Source organism: Hyaena hyaena, unplaced genomic scaffold (genome assembly GCF_003009895.1).
Source record: "Hyaena hyaena isolate Hyena2069 unplaced genomic scaffold, ASM300989v1 scaffold_158, whole genome shotgun sequence".
Taxonomy (NCBI): domain Eukaryota; kingdom Metazoa; phylum Chordata; class Mammalia; order Carnivora; family Hyaenidae; genus Hyaena; species Hyaena hyaena.
In genome coordinates, this window is record NW_024080790.1 from 1,509,226 (window position 1) to 1,526,829 (window position 17,604).

Genomic DNA, 17,604 nt, shown 5'->3' on the forward strand with positions numbered 1-17,604 from the left:
TGTCAGCACAGAGCCCAACACGGGGCTTGAACTCATAAACCTGAGATCATGACCTGACTGAAGTTGGATGCTTAACTGACTGAGCCACCCAGGCTCCCCTTCTCTTCTTATTTAAAAAAATATTTATTCATTTTTGAGAGAGAGACTGTGAGTGGGGGAGGGGCAGAGAGAGAGACAGAGAGACAGAGAGACAGAGAGAGAGAGACAGAGACAGAATCCGAAGACAGGCTCCAGGCTCTGAGCTATCAGCACAGAGCCCGACGTGGGGCTCAAACCCACGAGCAGTGAGATCATGACCGGAGCCGAAGTTGGACACTTAACTGACTGAGCCACCCAGGCGTCCCCTCCTTATTTAAAAAAAAAAATTTTTTTTTTTAATGTTTTATTTCTAGGAGAGAGAGAGAGAGAGACAGCGTGAGCAAGGGGGGGTCAGAGAGAGAGGAAGTGACAGACTCTGAAACAGGCTCCAGGCTCTGAGCTGGCAGTCAGCACAGAGCCCGACGCGGGGCTCGAACCCACGAACCGCGAGATCATGACCTAAGTGAAAGTCGGACGCTTAACCGACTAAGCCACCCAGGTGCCCCGCCCCCTCCTTATTTTTAATCTTGTTATCATTTCCTCTGAGTTTGGAAACAATTCAGACAGACTCTTAATTCACTCAGCACTTTGCAGGCTTTTTCTTTTTTTAATTTCAATATAATTAACATACAGCATGACATTAGTTTCAGGTGTACAATATAGTGATGCCACACCTCCACATGTCAGTGAGGACTTTGCTTTTTAAAAAAAAAATTTTTTTTGAGAGAGAGTGAGAGAGAGCAAGTGCACAAGCAGGAGAGAAGGGCAGAGGGAGAGAGAGAAAAAATCTCAAGCAGATTCCATGCTCAGCACGGAGCCTGAGGTGGGGCTCAACCCTACAAACTGTGAAATCAAGACCCAAGCAGAAATGAAATCAAGAGTCAGCCACCCAGGCGCCCCACAGCTTTGATTTTTTTTTCCTGTCCTCCACATTCAAATTTTCTGCCAAGGCATACAAAATCTAACTCTAAAATCTTTTTTGCATCTGCCACCTCTTTGATTCCTACCTCTACCACTCCAATTCATGATTTTAGGGTCTTAGACAACTGTAAAGTCCGCTAACTGGCATTCTTACCTCCTAACTGGTCTTTCCAAAGTCTTGCCAGATTCATTTTCTTGTAAAGAAAAACTCTGATGGTGTCTCTCCCTTGCTCAGGAAAACACAAGGCTACCCCCCCACCCCCCCCAGCCTGCTGGATTTACTACAGGAATGGCAGTCTGGCATTTGAGACTTTCTGCAACATCCCACTCACTATTGTAAATATCCACACGAAAGGATACCAGGCAGCCAAATTCACAGACTTAGCTCTTCAATCATTATACTTGAAACAATCGTGCTACACTCCTTTGTCCTGACCTCCTTCATTCCCAGTCTACTGGTTTGCATGTCTCCCTCTTTGCTCCACGTAGTGTCATGACTGTGTCACTGGCTTCCTGGCCGGTGCGTTTGGGCCATCCCCCCGTGTCTGTGATTCTACAGACTGTCTGCTCAGTAGCAACCCCAGGACCTCCCTTTGATGCCAGCCAACTCCCACTTTGCAAGTACCTCCTGCCACGAGCCACCTTTTCGCGTATTTACTGACTCCCCTAGGCCTCAGCTGAACTGGAAATGGGACAGTGCTCACACTCACCCCATGCTCTCGCTCATGCTAATCCGTTCACCCGAAACACATTCTCTTATCTCTAACTTACCTCCCAAAGCCCGTCTCAAATTCTGCATCCTCCAAGAAGTTTTGCCTGATGCCCCCAAATTAAATGTGATCTCCTCTCTGAAACTAATGGGATCTTATTTATGCCCCTCCTATCACTATCATATTGTGATAGCTATTATCATATTATTATAGTTATTTCTGTGCATGCCTTACCCACCTAGCATCCATGGACTAGCTGGACTAGGTTTGTTTTTTTTTTTAAGTTTTTATTTATTTATTTATTTGAGAGAGTCAAAGAGAGAGAACAAGCAGGGGAGGGACAGAGTGAGAGGGGGACAGAGGATCTGCAGGAGCTCTGAACTGTCAGCACAGAGCCCGATGCGGGGCTTGAACTCACTAACCGTGAGATCATGACCTGAGCCGAAGTCAGACACTTAGCTGACTGAGCCACCCAGGCGTTCCTGGACTAGGTTTTAAAATGCTTGTCTCCTCCAACTGTCTGCCTTGCTTTGGTTCCCACACAGCAGACACTGATAAGAATTGGCTGCCAAATGTCTCCTGACTTTTATTTTGAGAATTCTGAGTGCCATGTGGTCCACGTTCTGAACTATGGAAAAAGGATGGACCATAGACATTTTCCATCTTACTTATGAAAAAGGGAAAATGAGGAGAAGGACATATATATTCAGAACAACATTCTGTTCAGAGGTGGGCAGCAGGATTGTACAGTGACTTGAAATATAGCTCTGGAGTCAAACTGCCTGGGTCTCACTGCCTGGAATTGCCTAGAATCCTGACTCTAACACTTACTAGCTCCGAGATGCTGAGCAAGTTAGCTAAACCTCTCTAAATCTCAACTTCTTATCAGTAAAACAAACTGTTGATTGTTATAATCCTCATAACATGTTTGTAGATAATCTATGTAATGTATTGTGTCTGATGCATAATAGAATTTAATAAACATTCTCTATCATTGTTACTGTTGCTGTTGCTATTAGTAATACTGACGCTAACTAACATGAGCTCTTTGGGAGGAGGAAAATGGGGAAATAAAGCTTCATGACCAAATGTTTTATCCAAATATCTCAAGGAGATTATAATAGCAGCTACAAACCAAAGGCACTTCTCTGGCCAAATGTCCACCCAGGCAAGAGGCTAACCCAGGGCAGCCTGCGGTGTGCCCACATGACTACACTGCTGCTGAGCGTGACTCATGGCTTCATTCCACTTACTGTGTGTCTCAGTTTCACATCTATGAAATGGGGTGAAAATAACAATAGCAATAGCTGCTTTCATTAAATTACTGGGTTGTTGTGTATACCCATTGAAATAACATTTGTGAAAGCTCTTTGTAAACCTTATGACACTATACATATACAGCACTGATAGGAAAACAAATACATTTCTAAGGTTTTATACATAGATTCATAATGTTGTAATATAAGAGATTTAAATTATTAGGGAATTCTAGAATCAGAGCATTCTATGATAAATTCTATAATAGAAGTGAGTAATGTCCTCTGATTCCATTTGTCTTGAAAAGCCTACTTGGACCCCCTGTATTTTCTTAGGGGCTTAGTCATTTTTTGCCGGTAGACACAGCATGCTTTGTGTGACTCTGTGATGCACATCACACAAAGGAGTGCTTACCTCCAGTGGGACACTTACCGAGCCCCTTCATGGCCTTCCTCAGGGTCTGGGCATCTTCTGTGGCACTGAATCTGGAAGCAGCTTTGATGGTGCCTCCTTTGGATGCCTGAGCACACAGAAAAAGATGTGACTGAGAGCCTTCATCTCATTCAGCACACATCCGCTGAGTGCCTACCATGGGTCTGACACTATAGTAGCTGCTGGGGATATGGCAGTGAGTGTGGGAGATGGGGCTCTTGCTCCCATGGGGCTGATGTTCTACTTCTAGTAGGAGGAGGTAAATAGTAAACAAGCCAACAAATGCATACATAAATGGTGTCCAGTGGTGAGAAGTATCAAAGAGTGGATAGAGAAGTCCTAGAGGGGCTACTCTGATCAGTGACATTTAGGCTGAGATCTGAATGACATAAAGCAGCTGGCATGCAAAAATTGGAGACTGCAGCGTGGTGGTGGTGCTGGTGGTAGTGGTGGTGGTGGTGTTACATGCAGAGGAGACAGCCAATGCAAAGGCCCTGAGGCTGGAACTAGCTTATATGCAAGGAACAGGACAGAGGCCAGCGTGGCTCAGGTTGGCAGTGGGCAAGGAGGGCAGTGGTAAGGGAAGTTCCATCACCACTTGTGCAGTAATCTGGTCCACACCCCCCGCCCCAAAAGAAAGGAACAAATCAAACCTGACTCCAATCAAGCCTCTAGAGCCAAATACCAATTTACAGAAAATAGAAGAGAGAGGAAAATGTCAACCCATACTACAGGGTTGTAATCAGCAAAATCCACACTGTGAGAAACACTACTTGACAAATAATCCAGGTTCTTCAACATATAAATTGCAAAGAGAATTACAAAAGAGAGAGATGGGGGCTGGGGACAAAAAACAGTAGCTTAAAAGAGATTAAAAAGGCATATCAATAATCATAATTTGGATCCTAAATCAACAGTAAAAATAAAAAGACAGTTATGAGACAACTGGAAATCTGAACACCAACTCGATATTTGATGCCATTAAGGAATTAGCATTACCATTTTTAGGTATGATAATTGTACCATGGTTATAGTTTGTTTTTAAGAGTTTTAATCTTATATATATTGAAAGCATTTACAGATGAAAGGATAAAATGCCTGGAATTTGCTTCAAAATAACACAGGTAGGGGGGAAGTAAGTGGAGATAAAGAAGAAACAAAACTGATCATGAGTTAATAATTATTGGTAGGCACACAGGGGTTCTTTTTAATCCTCGGTCTACTTTTCCACATGTTTACACTTTTACATAATAAAAGTTTCAAAAATGAAAAAGGAAGAAAGAAAATCAGAGAGGTGGGCTGGGGCCAGAAGAAGGCAGCCCTCATTGGGGCAAGGAGTTTATATTTTGTCCTAAGTGCAATGGGAAGCCACTGGAAGGTTTGAAGCAATAGGATGAGGGGGTGTGATCTGATTTACATATTAAAAAGATCTCTCAGGCTGCTGAAGGGAGAGGCAGCACCCGTAGAGAATCTTGGGCGAGACCCATGGATATGATACCAGGTGAGGTTGAAACAGAAAGAAACAGGCAGACTCCGCACATGTTTTGGAGCAAAGACAACAGAACTTGCTGATGAACTGACATGTGGGAGGCGAGGAAAGAAAAGAATCAAGTGTAACTCTAAATCTTTTTCCTGAGCAGCTGAGTAAAGAGTGGTGTCATTTACCTAGATGGGGACAAATTGGAGGAGGACTACCAGACTTAGGGGTGGGAGTGGGTGGGGAAGAAGTGGGGAGTGGGATTTAGAAGTTTTATTTTCAAGATGTTGAGTTTAGGATGTCCATTAAGCACCCAAATGGATTTGTCAAAAGGACGGCTGGTTATAAAATGTAAGTAGAGGTCAAGTCTACATACATCAGCATGTGGATGGTATTGGATGAGATGGCCTAGGGAGAAAGTGATTTCAAGAACAGGGAACCTAGGACAAGCCTGGGTCTCTCTAGTGTAGAGGTCCAGCAGAGGAGAGCCTAGAAAGGATGATCAAGAAAGATCAGTACTCGAAGTAAAAGGAAAACCAGGAATAGTGTGGTGTCCAGAGACTGAAGAAGGAGGGAGTGGTCAGTAACTGCCAAGGGAGGTAAGAGGAAGACACAGAAGGGAGGGTCAGATTTGGCAACATGGAAGTTCCTTGTGACCCTGACAAGACCTTTTGCAGCAGAATGGAGACTGAAGCCTGACCTATTGGACAGAAAAGTCATGAGGAGAGAGCCTCACTAGACAACAGAGACGTTGACTAGCATCGCTAGAAATGATCAAATGACTTAAAGTAAGATGTACTCTGATGTGTACAGGGATTAAAAGTTAGTGACCTTGAGGTGAAGGATCTGTACTCTGAAAACTATAAAACACTCATGAAAGAAATTGAAGATGACACAAACAAATGGAGAGATATTTCATGCTCACGGATTGGGAGAACAAATATTGCTAAAATGTCCAGACTACTCAAGGCAATTTACAGATTTAATATAATCCCTATCAAAATACCAACAGCATTTTTCACAGAACTAGAATAATCATAGAATTTGTATGGAACCACAGAAGACCCCAATTAGCCAAAGCAATCTTGAAAAAAAAAAAGAACAAAACTGTTGGTATCATCATCCCAGATTTCAAGATATACTACAAAGCTGTAGTAATCAAAACAATATGGTGCTGGTACAAAAACAGACACATAGATCAATGGAACAGAATAGAGAACCCAGAACTAAACCAATGATTATACGATTGATTGATCTTCAACAAAGAGCAAGAATACACAATGGGAAAAAGTCTCTTCAAAAAATGGTGTTGGGAAAACTAGACAGCTACATGCAAAAGAATGAAACTGGACCATTTTCTTACACCACACACAAAATAAACTCTAAATAGATTAAAGACCTAAATGTGAGACCTGAAACCATGCAATTCCTAGAAGAAAACATGGGCAGTAATCTCTTTGACATCAGAGGTAGAAACATTTTTTCTAGACTGGTCTCCAAAGCCAAGGAAGACAAGAGCAAAATTAAACTACTGGGACTACACGGACATAAAAAGCTTTTGCACAGTGAAGTTGCACAGTGAAGAAAACCACCAACAAAACAAAGCAACAACCCACTGAATGGGAGAAGATATTTGTAAATGATATAGCTGATAAGGGGTTAATGTCCAAAATATATACATTGTTTATGCAACTCAATATCAAAAAACAAAACAAAAACAAATAATCCAATTAAAAATGGGTAGAAGACATGAATAGACATTTTCTCAATAAGACATACAGACGGCCAACAGACATACGAAAAGATGCTCAGCATCACTCATCATTAGGGAAATGTAAATCAAAACCACAATAAGCTATTATCTCACAGCTATCAAAATGGCTAAAATTAAGAACACAAGAAACAACAAGTGTTGGTGAGGATGTAGAGAAAAAGAAATCCTCATTGCTGCTGGTAGAAGTGCAAACTGGTACAGCCTCTGTAGCAGATAGTATGGAGGTTCTTCAAAAAGGTAAAAATAGAACTACCATATGATTCAGTAATTCCACTACTGGGTATCCCCAAAGAAAACAAAAACACTAACTTGAAAAGATATATGCACCCTATGTTTACTGCAGCATTATTTACAACAGCCAAGATATGGAATCAACCCAAGAGTCCATCTATATAGATGAATGGATAAAAAAGATCTGATATATATAATACAATGGAATATTACTCAACCGTGAAAAAGAATGAAATCTTGCCATTTGCAGCAACATGGATGGATCTAGAGGGTATTATTATTTTTAAGTTTTTAAATATTTTATTTATTTCTGAGAGAGAGACAGCATGAGCAGGAGAGGGTCAGAGAGAGAGAGGGAGATACAGAATCCAAAACAGGCTGTAGTCTCTGAGCTAGCTGTCAGCACAGAGCCCAACGTGGGGCTCGAACCCACGAACCGTAAGATCATGACCTAAGCCAAAGTCGGACGCTGAACCGATTGAGCCACCCACGTGCCCCTAGAGAGTGTTATGCTAAATAAGTCAGTCAGAGAAAGACAAATACTATATGATACCACTCATATGTGGAATTTAAGAAACAAAACAAATGAATGGAGAAAAAGAAGACAAACAAAAAAAAACAGACTCTTAACTCTAGAAAACAAACTGGTGGTTACCAAAGGAGAGGTGGGGGGATGGGAGAAATAGGTGAAGGGGATTAAGAGTACTCTTATCATTATCAGTACCGAGCAATGTAAAGAATTGTTTAGTCACTAGATTGTACACCTGAAACACATGTAACACTGTATATTAATTCTATTGGAATTTTAAGAAATAAATACATAAAAATTAAAAATTAGTTAGCCAGACCCTCTTCAAATAAAAATCAAAAATTAAAAACATCAGCAAGCAAAACACAGGCTAGTGACCGGTGGGGACCATCTCAGTTGGATTATGATTTAGAGACAATTTATTGATTAACACCAAGGTGCCCTGAATATTGTGAATGTATTTACTAATTTATTTATACGTGATTTATGTTGTGGAAGGTAGTGTAGAGAAATACATATAGCTCAATATAAAAAATAAATACGTAGATGTGGAAATTCAGTGACAGGACATAAAACACAGAAAACTAAAGTAAAACTAGGGAGGTGAGAAGGAAACCAAAATGCAGACCTTACGAGCCTGTGTTAGAAGGAAGCCACAGATTTTTCTGCATAGAAGCCAAAGTAAGAGGGAACTGTAATCGGCAATGAGACTCACTGTGTCTGTAAGAGGAAAAGAGACCAGTTGCCCAAGAAATGCCCTGCTTTTATTTGTACTGAGTTTACGGAGAGGACATCTTCATTACTAGAGCTCTCTGGGCTCCCTGATTTAGCAGTAGAGGGCAGAATCAAACTAGCTTTGGTTTTAAATATATCTTTCCCTCTGTGTTTGACACTAAGCATTATAAAGGCCTTTTGCAACCTATATTTTGATATTCTGAATTCTGTTTTCTTGTCTTTAAAAACATCTTTAAAAACAATCTAATTAGGGGTGCCTCGGTGGCTTAGTTGGTTAAGTGTCCAACTCTTGGTTTTGGCTCAGGTCATGATCTCATGGTTCGTGGTTTGGGTCCTGCATCAGGCTCTGCGCTGATGGTGTGGAGCCTGCTTGGGATTCTCTCTCTCCTTCTTTCTCTCTGCTCCTCCCCCACTCGCTGTCTCTCTCAAGATAAATAAATAAACTTAAAATAATTAAAAAAATTTTTTTAATGTTTTATTTATTTTTGAGAGAGAGAGACAGCGTGAGCAGAGGAAGGTCAGAGAGAGAGGGAGACACAGAATCTGAAGCAGGCTCCAGGCTTTGAGCTAGCTGTCAGCACAGAGCCCGATGTGGGGCTCGAACCCACGAACCGTGAGATCATGACCTGAGCCAAAGTTGGACACTTAACCGACTGAGTCACCCAGGCGCCCCTTAAAATAATTTTTTAAGTGACCTAATTAATCACAAACCAGCACTAACATCATTCTGCCTTGTCTCCCTTCTCTTAATTTGTCAGGTGTCTGCCATTCTGGTGTGCATTTGATTGGCTTAGGTTGCACATGGAGAAGGATCTAAGTGATATTATTTTTTTAATGAAAAAATAGTATATTTGTTTATTTTGAGAGAGAGAGAGAGAGAGTGCACACAAGCAGGGGAGGAGCATAGAGAGAGGGAGAGAGAAAAAGAATCCTAAGCAGGATGTGGGGCTCTATCTCATGAACTAGAGATCATGACCTGAGCTGAAACCAAAAATTGACTACTCAACCGACTGAGCCACCCAGGTGTCCCTACGTGATACTCTTGGTGCCCAGATGTCAATGGAGTTTAGACCGAGCTAGATACCTTCTTTTGTTCTAGCTGGTGCTATGTGCTTTTACGATGCTAAGAGCTCACAAGCTGAGGGTAGGAAGAGACAGCCAAGGCTAAATTTAGGGCTCAGGTCACATAGTAGATCTATTACTCGTGATTTTCCTGATAGTGCCCCTTTGGTAAATGGTGGTAGCGTGTTATGGTGATGGGAGACAACAGAACAGGGAGATGATATGAATTATTGCAAAGGGAGAAGGGTTTTGCATCTTCTATAAGCCTTGGTTAAAATGTACCCATAGCCTTGTGCCCAGTGAAATCTAATATTCATGAAGACAGTTTTGTCTCCTCTATGTCACTCTGGGGGTCACAAACACTATAAAGGGAATTGTAGCACTGGGGGAGATTTCATCTGTGGGTACTGTGTGCAGGAGACACCGTGGGCTATGGTGAGAGGTAGTAAAGCGTAGTAGGAGAGGACACAGACGTTGGTGTGGGGATAGACCTGGCTTTGAATCTTGGCTTCAACCCTTTCTAGCCGTGTTGTATCTAGGGGAAGTTTCCTTTTCCTCGCCTGTACATTAAGAGAAGTGATATCAACTCACACGATTGTAATAACGAAGCAGAATAATATAAGAAAGCACTTGGCACAGAATCCAGCAAACAGTAAACACTAAAACAAAAAGTAAAACTCAATGGCTATCATCATCACCATTATTATTAAATGTGACTTCAACAACATCTTCATAATAAATATAAGAGTGAGATTCTTATATCTATTTCTGATAATATCTCTTAACGTAAGCCTATGGGATAATAATGCCAAAGCAAAATCCAGAATAGATCATTTGTGCAGGTGGCAAAAACAGTGTAGAATAGATATAAGTCTCTCTGATGATTTAACTTGATCCAAAGGTATAACATGGACCATCTAAAGGAATAGAGGGGGCCCCTGGGTGGCTCAGTCGGTTAAGTGTCTGATTTCAGCTCAGGTCATGATTTCGCGGTTCGTGAGTTCAAGCCCCATGTTGGGCTCTGCACTGACAGCTCAGAGCCTGGAGCCTACTTTGGATTCTGTGTCTCCCTCTCTCTCTGCCTCTCCCCCACTGCGCTCTGTCTCTCTCAAAAAAATGAATAAACATCAAAAATAAAATAAAGGGATAGAAGATTTTTATGGCCTTGGGGTAGTTCTCTAGTAAGTCAGACTTTGCTCACTGTGGCCCACATCAACTCCATCCAAAGGTCTTAGGTACCAGAGAGTTGGGTCTTCTTTGCTGAAAGTCCAAACTTTTACCTCCTAGATATCTAATATAATCAGCATCTAATACTTAGTCACTTCCCTCTATACATCTGACAGAGGGAAGTAGAAATCAATGACGTTAACTTCCTTGGGCACGGTTACAGGCTGAATTGTAACTGCCCCAAAAGATATGGTGAGGTACGGTGAGGTCCTAAGCCTTGTACCTCAGAATGTATCCTCGTTTGGAAATAGGGTCATTGCAGATATAATTAATTAAATTAAGATGAGGTCACTCTGGAGTAGGGTGAGCCCCTAATCCAATATGACTGGTGTCTTTATAAGAAGACAGTATGTAAAAAAAAAAAAACAAAACCAAAAAAACCAAAAAACATGGGGCACCTGGGTGGCTCAGTCAGTTAAGCATCTGACTTTGGCTCAGGTCAGGATCTCACAGCTTGTGAGTTCAAGCCCCACATTGGGCTCTGTGCTGACAGCTCAGAGCCTGGAGCCTGCTTTGAATTCTGTGTCTCCCTTTCTCTGCTCCTCCTCTGCTCATGCTCGCTCTCTCCCTCTCCGTCTCTCTCTCTCCCTCTCTCTCTCTTAAAAAGTCATTAAAAAAATAAAAGATTAAAAAGGAGACAACGGTACATGAAGACACCACGGGAGTTAAACAGTGGCAAGCCGAAGGGTGCCCAAGACCACCTAGGAAGTCACCAGAAGCTAGGAGGAGGCAGGGAAGGAGTCCCCTACAGGTTTCAGAGGGATCCTGGCCATGCCAACACCTTGATTTTGGGTTTCTGGCCTCCAGAACTGTAAGACATCACATTTCTATTATTTTAAGCTACTCCATTTGTAGGACTTGGTTATGGCAGCCCTAGGAAATGAAAACAGGCACTTTAATTCTTCTACTATGCATCAGTACTAATAAGAAAATTGATGATTTGCTGTCAAAATTCCAACATGGTCTAACCTAGCCACTGGCTCCACTATGAGATAGCTTTCTGAGTGAAATACTTCACAGGGTTCTTTTGGAGCTTCAGTATTGAAAAAATTTTGGATGGTGCCCAAACACTGCATTGGACTTTAACACAAACTGCATTGCTGAGGAATGCTACTGTGGGGTTAAAATTAATATCTAACAAGATGAATCGATAGAGGGATTTGCAAAGATGTTTCAGCTTATCAGTTAACATTCTAAGTGACTCATTCTTCCCAGAAAAAGGTAAGCTCAGAAAATTTGTTCTGGGTAGCCCTAAAGTCCCTGTATTGATCAAATTCCAGGGCAAAATGCACCATTATCTGTTCCAGGAAGGCAAGGGAGTCTGTCCCAGGAAGTCTTCTTGTGATAGCAGACAAAGGAAACAGGGAGGATGTAGGAAAGAATAATAAAAATGAGCAGCTAGAAATAGGTGTAGGATCACAATCAATGAAGTATTACTCAGTTATTATAATAATCAGGAAGGTAATAATGTCAAAAATTGGAATATGATACAGTGGAAGATTGTAGCTTCACAACCACCTCAGGAGCCTTCTGGGTATAATCTGAAGCTGAGCCTCATAGGCAGAGGGCAGGGAGAGACCAAGGAAAGAAAGAGGCAAGCCCCTCCATGTCTGCAGGTGGCACTTTTACCATTAGCAAAGGGAACTTACACATGAGACTCGTCTTGGGCTGCACCAAGACAAATTGATCCCTGAACTAATCCTCCAAATCTTAAAAGTTTATAAAGAGGTCCTAAATGGGCTCAGTCACGTACACCATGCAGGTGTCTCAAACATCACATTGCCATCTCAGGGCTATATCCTTGGAGCAGCTTCAGGGAGCAGGAAAGGTAGGTGGAACCCACATTCCAGAGGCAGTGGAGGGAGTGAGGAGCCTCCAATTGGCCAGGTCTAGCTCACGGGTCAGTCAGTGGTCATGTCCTTTTTGATGATGATCCCCCAACAAATACTAATCAGCAATAAAAAAGGAATCAAAGAACAAACTGCCATTACTTATAGCAACAAGGATGGATTGCCAAAAATATAATAACCAGCAAAGAAGCCAGACACAAAGAATACATACTCTATGATTCCATTGATAGAATGTTCTAGAACAGACAAACCTAATCTATGGTAATAACAATCAGAACAGTGGTTGTACTTCTGGGGTGGAGTGGGAGCAGGGTGGGGACTGACTCAGAAGAGGCATAAAGGAACTTCTTGGAGTAAGGAAATGTTCTAGCTTCTTTAAAAAAATCATTTATTTATTTATTTATTTTGAGGGGAAGGAGGGCACGAGCAGGGGAGGGGCAGAGAAACAGGGAGAGAGAGAATTCCAAGCAGGCTCTGCACTGACAGCACAGATTAATGCAGAGCTCAATCTCACAAACCGTAAGATCATGACTTGAGGTGAAATCATGAGTTGGATGTTTAAGCAACTGAGCCACCCAGGTGCCCTTGTTCTATCTATCTTGATAGAGGAGTAGGTTATATGGTTCCTATGTTTGTCAAAATTCATCTACTCCAACCTTAAGAGTGTTGCATTTCACTATATGTAAATTAAACATCTATTTTAAAAATGTTTTAAATATTTGAATACAGTAGCTTTAAAAATATTTTCTCAGGGGCACCTGGGTGGCTCAGTCGGTTAAGCGTCCAACTTTGGCTCAGGTCATGATCTCACGGTTTGTGGGTTTGAGTCCTGCGTCGGGCTCTGTGCTGACGGCTAGCTCAGAGCCTGGAGCCTGTTTGGGATTCTGTGTCTCCCTCTCTCTCTGACCCTCCCCTGCTCACGCTGTCTCTCTCGCGCGCACGCAGGAAAAAAAAAATTTTTTTAATTAAAAAGAAATTTTTTTTCAGAGCATCTGGGTGGCTCAGTCGGTTGAGTGTCCAATTTCATCTCAGGTAATGATTTCATGGTTCGTGGGTTCTAGCCCCACATCAGGCTCTGCACTGACAGCTCAGAGTGTGGAGCCTTTTTTGGATTCTGTGCCCCTCTCTCTCTCTCTCTCTCTCTGCCCCCCCCCCCGCCTTGTACTCTCTCTCTCTCTCTCAAATATAAAATAAACTTAAAAACAAAAATATTTTGTTTTTAGAAATGTATCATATGGTCATTGTAGAGATATGGGGAATTAAAAAAAAAGAAGAAGAAAATTAAAACAGACATAATTCCACCACCTAGAATAAATGATTTTAATATGCCACAAAATATAAACATGTTAGCAAAGTGAAGATTAGAATGAAAACAATTGTTATTTATGCTATTATCACTACTGTTTAAAAATTATTATACATGTGAGTATATATTATACATGTGAGTAGGATCTAAAGTAAAATGATGGAAAACAATTCCTTACTCTTTAAAAATGTCCTTTATCTGTCCAATAAATAACAGTGATGTTGGAAAAAGAGGTCCTAGGAGGAAAGATGAGAGGAACTGAGGTAATTGTCCTCTAGTGGAAAGCACTCTAAAAGGTCATTTGGTTACAGGCTTTGCATGTCAGAAGCCTGTGAGTTTGTTGCAGACAGGAAGACTATCCCATTAACTTTGAGTCCCCTGAGCTGAGTACCACATCTGACACAAAGTCAGGATACCGTAAATATTTCTTTCTTTTTTTTTTTTAAATTTTTAATGTTTATTTATTTTTGAGAGCGAGAGAGAGACAGAGTTCAAGTTGGGGAGGGGCAGAGAGAGAGGGAGACAGAATCTGAAGCATGTTCCGGGCTCTGAGCTGTGTGCACAGAGCCTGATGCAGGGCTCGAACCCATGAATGGTGAGATCATGACCTGAGCCGAAGTCGGACGCTTAACTGAGCCCCCAGGCGTCCCTAGAGGAAATGAATTTTGAAAGAATGCATAGAGATTTGGAGTAGATATGAGTAAGGTTTTGATAGTCAGGGATGATGAAGAAAATTCTAGATGTCTAATGTAAAACAATGTTATGAGTATATTACCATTTGTTCAAGATAGTTTACACATCTATCTTTCTAAAAGAGGCCATTTAAAGCTGAAGGGAGCTCTAGGTCCTCTCCAGGTGTAAGATTCTACTGCTATTATTCCTTCTGAGAAGATCAGGAATCAGAATCACCTGCCTGTTCAGATACCTTACTTGGGTGAGAGAAGGAGAACAGATGGCCAGCCTCAGGTAGAGCCTGTTTGCAGCAAAGGGGCTCAGCTTCCACATCAGCATTGAACTTTGTGGAACTCTCCGAGGGATCCAATTCCCTGCCTGTCCCAAAGATCAGATAATGCAGCTCTGAGGAGTCCGGTCATAGCCAAACACAGGAAGCAGATGACAAGCCCAGACGGCTAGCATACACCCTTGATAAGCCTGATGAGGTTACAGCAAAATGTGGATGGCACTTGTCTCCCCATGTTAGAGCCTGCGGGCTTCTTGGTGTTTCTTTTTCATTTGTAGAAAATTCCCACAGTGAACATGTAGTGCTCCCGCAGAGAGAAAACTACAACTTATTTCTGTATCTCAGGGTGTCAGACAGATTCAAAGGATTATCTTTTTGAATTAATTTTCAGGGTGAAGTTACCCATCACCCCTGAAAGAAATTAAAATAGTGCTTAAAACAAAAAAAGGAGACTGCCTTTTCATTTCCTTCTCTCTCCCCTCTGTTAGGCAAACAACCTTCTGTAAAGTCAACAGTCCCTGTGTACACATCCTGTACCTGTCTGTGGCTGGCACCAGGTACGGTGAGACACTCCCCAACTTACCATGGCCATGACTCTAGATCAGGAGCAGAGTTCAGTCACCCAAGCAGAAGTTCCTCTGTGATAAAAGCAGAGGGGAAATTACTGTGATGAGAGATGTGGCATTAAAATCATTCAACAGGATAACTTGTAGTTTGCACAAAGTTAAACAATTAGGAAATAGCATCCACTTTCATCAGAAGGCCTGCTATTGATTAGCCAAAGATAGAAAGGCCAGGGTAATAATTAAAGACAAACTGCTCAAACAGGCAAATGTATCACTCCAATAAAATACTTCCCTGCCCGTTCTTCTGTTTGGAGATACACATTACAGAAGTGATTCCTACTGTTTGTTAGGATGAAGTATATTACTTGTACTCAAGCCAAACCTGGATTCTGACCTGTAAGCTCTAGTGGAAAAGAGGTGCCTCCTTGGAGGAAAGATAATCAACTGCATAAGGGAGAAGTACCACATCCAGCCCACACTCTATGCGTGCGTGTTCTATGTATGTGTGCGTGAGCGTGTATGTGTGTGAGCACGCGTGTGTGATGGCCTGTGGCCCAGCCAACATTAGACTTGTCATTTCCAGATGATCTCTCACTGCCACCATCTCAGGACGTACAGGCGCTTCTTCCTTAAATACTCGGCTTTGTGCTCGGTTCTCTTCAGCAAGGATGTTCAGATCACCATACACGTACTCGGCCATGTAAAAGGCAAGGAAAGCCTTGATTGGAGGCTACGAGTCTTGGCCTCATGACAGATAGGCAGGTCTCTGAGGAAGACCTGACTTCCTGTTCCCATAGCTGAGTCCTATGGGAAAGGCTTCTTTCCTAAGCATTTTGTTAGCTCCCCGATCCTCAAAAGAATCATCCTGGAACCAGAAGCAGGGGCATCATCTGGGAGCAGTGTCAGGCCCCCACTCCACACCTACTGCCAGAATCTGCATTTTAACAAGATTCCCCCAATATCTGTCTGCACACTAGTTTGAAAAGCATTGGCCTAGACCATCCTACCAAGCAGCACTTTTCAATTATTCCCCGAGAATTAACTCGTTTTATTACCAACTGAGTCAGGGATGCTCACCTTCATGTCTCATCTTGCAGCTCTGCTGAGGCTCAGCTCCATTCTTCCCTGTCTCCCATCACTCACTGCCCACTTCCCTTATAGCTACAGAGGGGCTCAATTCCTTCCTGAGGGGAATGCCTACTTGTTCTGGGGCACAGTCGGAGCAAAGGAGCAGAGGTGGGAATGAGCAGTGGCCTCGGGGACAATGAGGAGACGAGGCTGCCGGAGCAGAGGACTCATTTGAGGGAAGGCTTAGAGATAAGGTTGGAAAAGCAGGTGGGAGATTGATTAGGCAAGGCCTCCTATGCCCAACTGAGGAGTCTGACTTGATACTGTAGGTAATGGTAAAATAGTGGAAAGGTTTTGGGTTTTGCAGAGAACTGATATAACAGAAGGCATGCTTCATCAAGGCACTATTCTGCGGGGCAGCCAGGAGTGAGAGACAGGGGGTCAGGAAGTCTTGAGAAAGCACTAAGGAACAGTCAGACAGAGGCAGAGACCTGGGCGGGTGTGGCACCTGCAACAGAATCTGCATAGAAAATATTTAGAAGAAATGCTTTACTGGATTTTGTGGCTCATGGGCTGTATGGATTTATTCATTCAATCACCAAACTGTTATAAAGTACCTCTATATTCCAGGCACTGATTTAGTTGACAGAGATAATACAGTGAATAAGACAAAGAACATGACTTCAAGGAGCTTTCAAGGAAAGATAGACAACAAATAAACAAATGAATAAGATAGGTTCAATCAGCAAGATGAAAATACAATGGGACAATGCTATCGAACAGAGAGCAGCAGACTACAGCTCATGGGCCAAATCCAGTTTTTGTATAGCCTATAGGTTAAGAATGGTTTTTACATTTTCAGTGGTGGACAAAAAGTTAAAAGAATAATATTTCGTGACACATTATATAAAATTATATAAAACTCAAATCTCAGTGTTCATAAATAAAGACCCACTGGAGCATTGTCACATCCATTCATTTACATATTATCTTTGGCTGCTTTCAGGCTACAATGAGAGTTTGTGACAGACTATATGGCTCACAAGAGCTGAAGATACTTAATACTTGGCCCTTCACAGAAAAAGTTTGCTGAGTCCTGAGTTGGAGGATGATGTGATCAGGTCCCTGAGAAGGAGCTAGCCTGGACAGGGTGACCATCTCGAAGGAGATGACACCTGAGCTAAGACCTGAATAGGAGAAGAGGCTCGCTATTCAAAGTGCTCGAGGAGAACTATTGCAGGCAGAAGGAACAGTTAATGCAAAGGCCCTGAGGCAGCGATGAAGTTAGTGTGTTTGAGGAATGAGCAAAAGTGACATGAACAAGGACCAGAGTGGCATGAGATGGGGGTTGGAGTAAAGACAAGACTATTGGCCGGGGGGGTGGGGCGGGGGAGGCAGGAAGGGGTATTTCTCGTTTGTC

At 42.3% G+C, this 17,604-nt stretch overlaps 1 protein-coding gene across 2 annotated transcripts in view; it reads right to left on the bottom strand.

The window, feature by feature from the left end:
- Positions 1 to 17,604, bottom strand: part of ANXA4 (annexin A4) — a 65,011-nt gene that overhangs the window by 24,602 nt on the left and 22,805 nt on the right. For both annotated transcript variants that reach the window (XM_039239573.1, XM_039239575.1), the window contains exons 2-3: positions 15,134 to 15,188; positions 3,399 to 3,486 (exon numbers count right to left, since the gene is read on the bottom strand). In XM_039239573.1, the coding sequence (XP_039095504.1) occupies positions 3,399 to 3,486; positions 15,134 to 15,142 (97 nt within the window). In that variant the 5' untranslated portion in view covers positions 15,143 to 15,188. The remainder of the gene's footprint in view (positions 1 to 3,398; positions 3,487 to 15,133; positions 15,189 to 17,604) is intronic.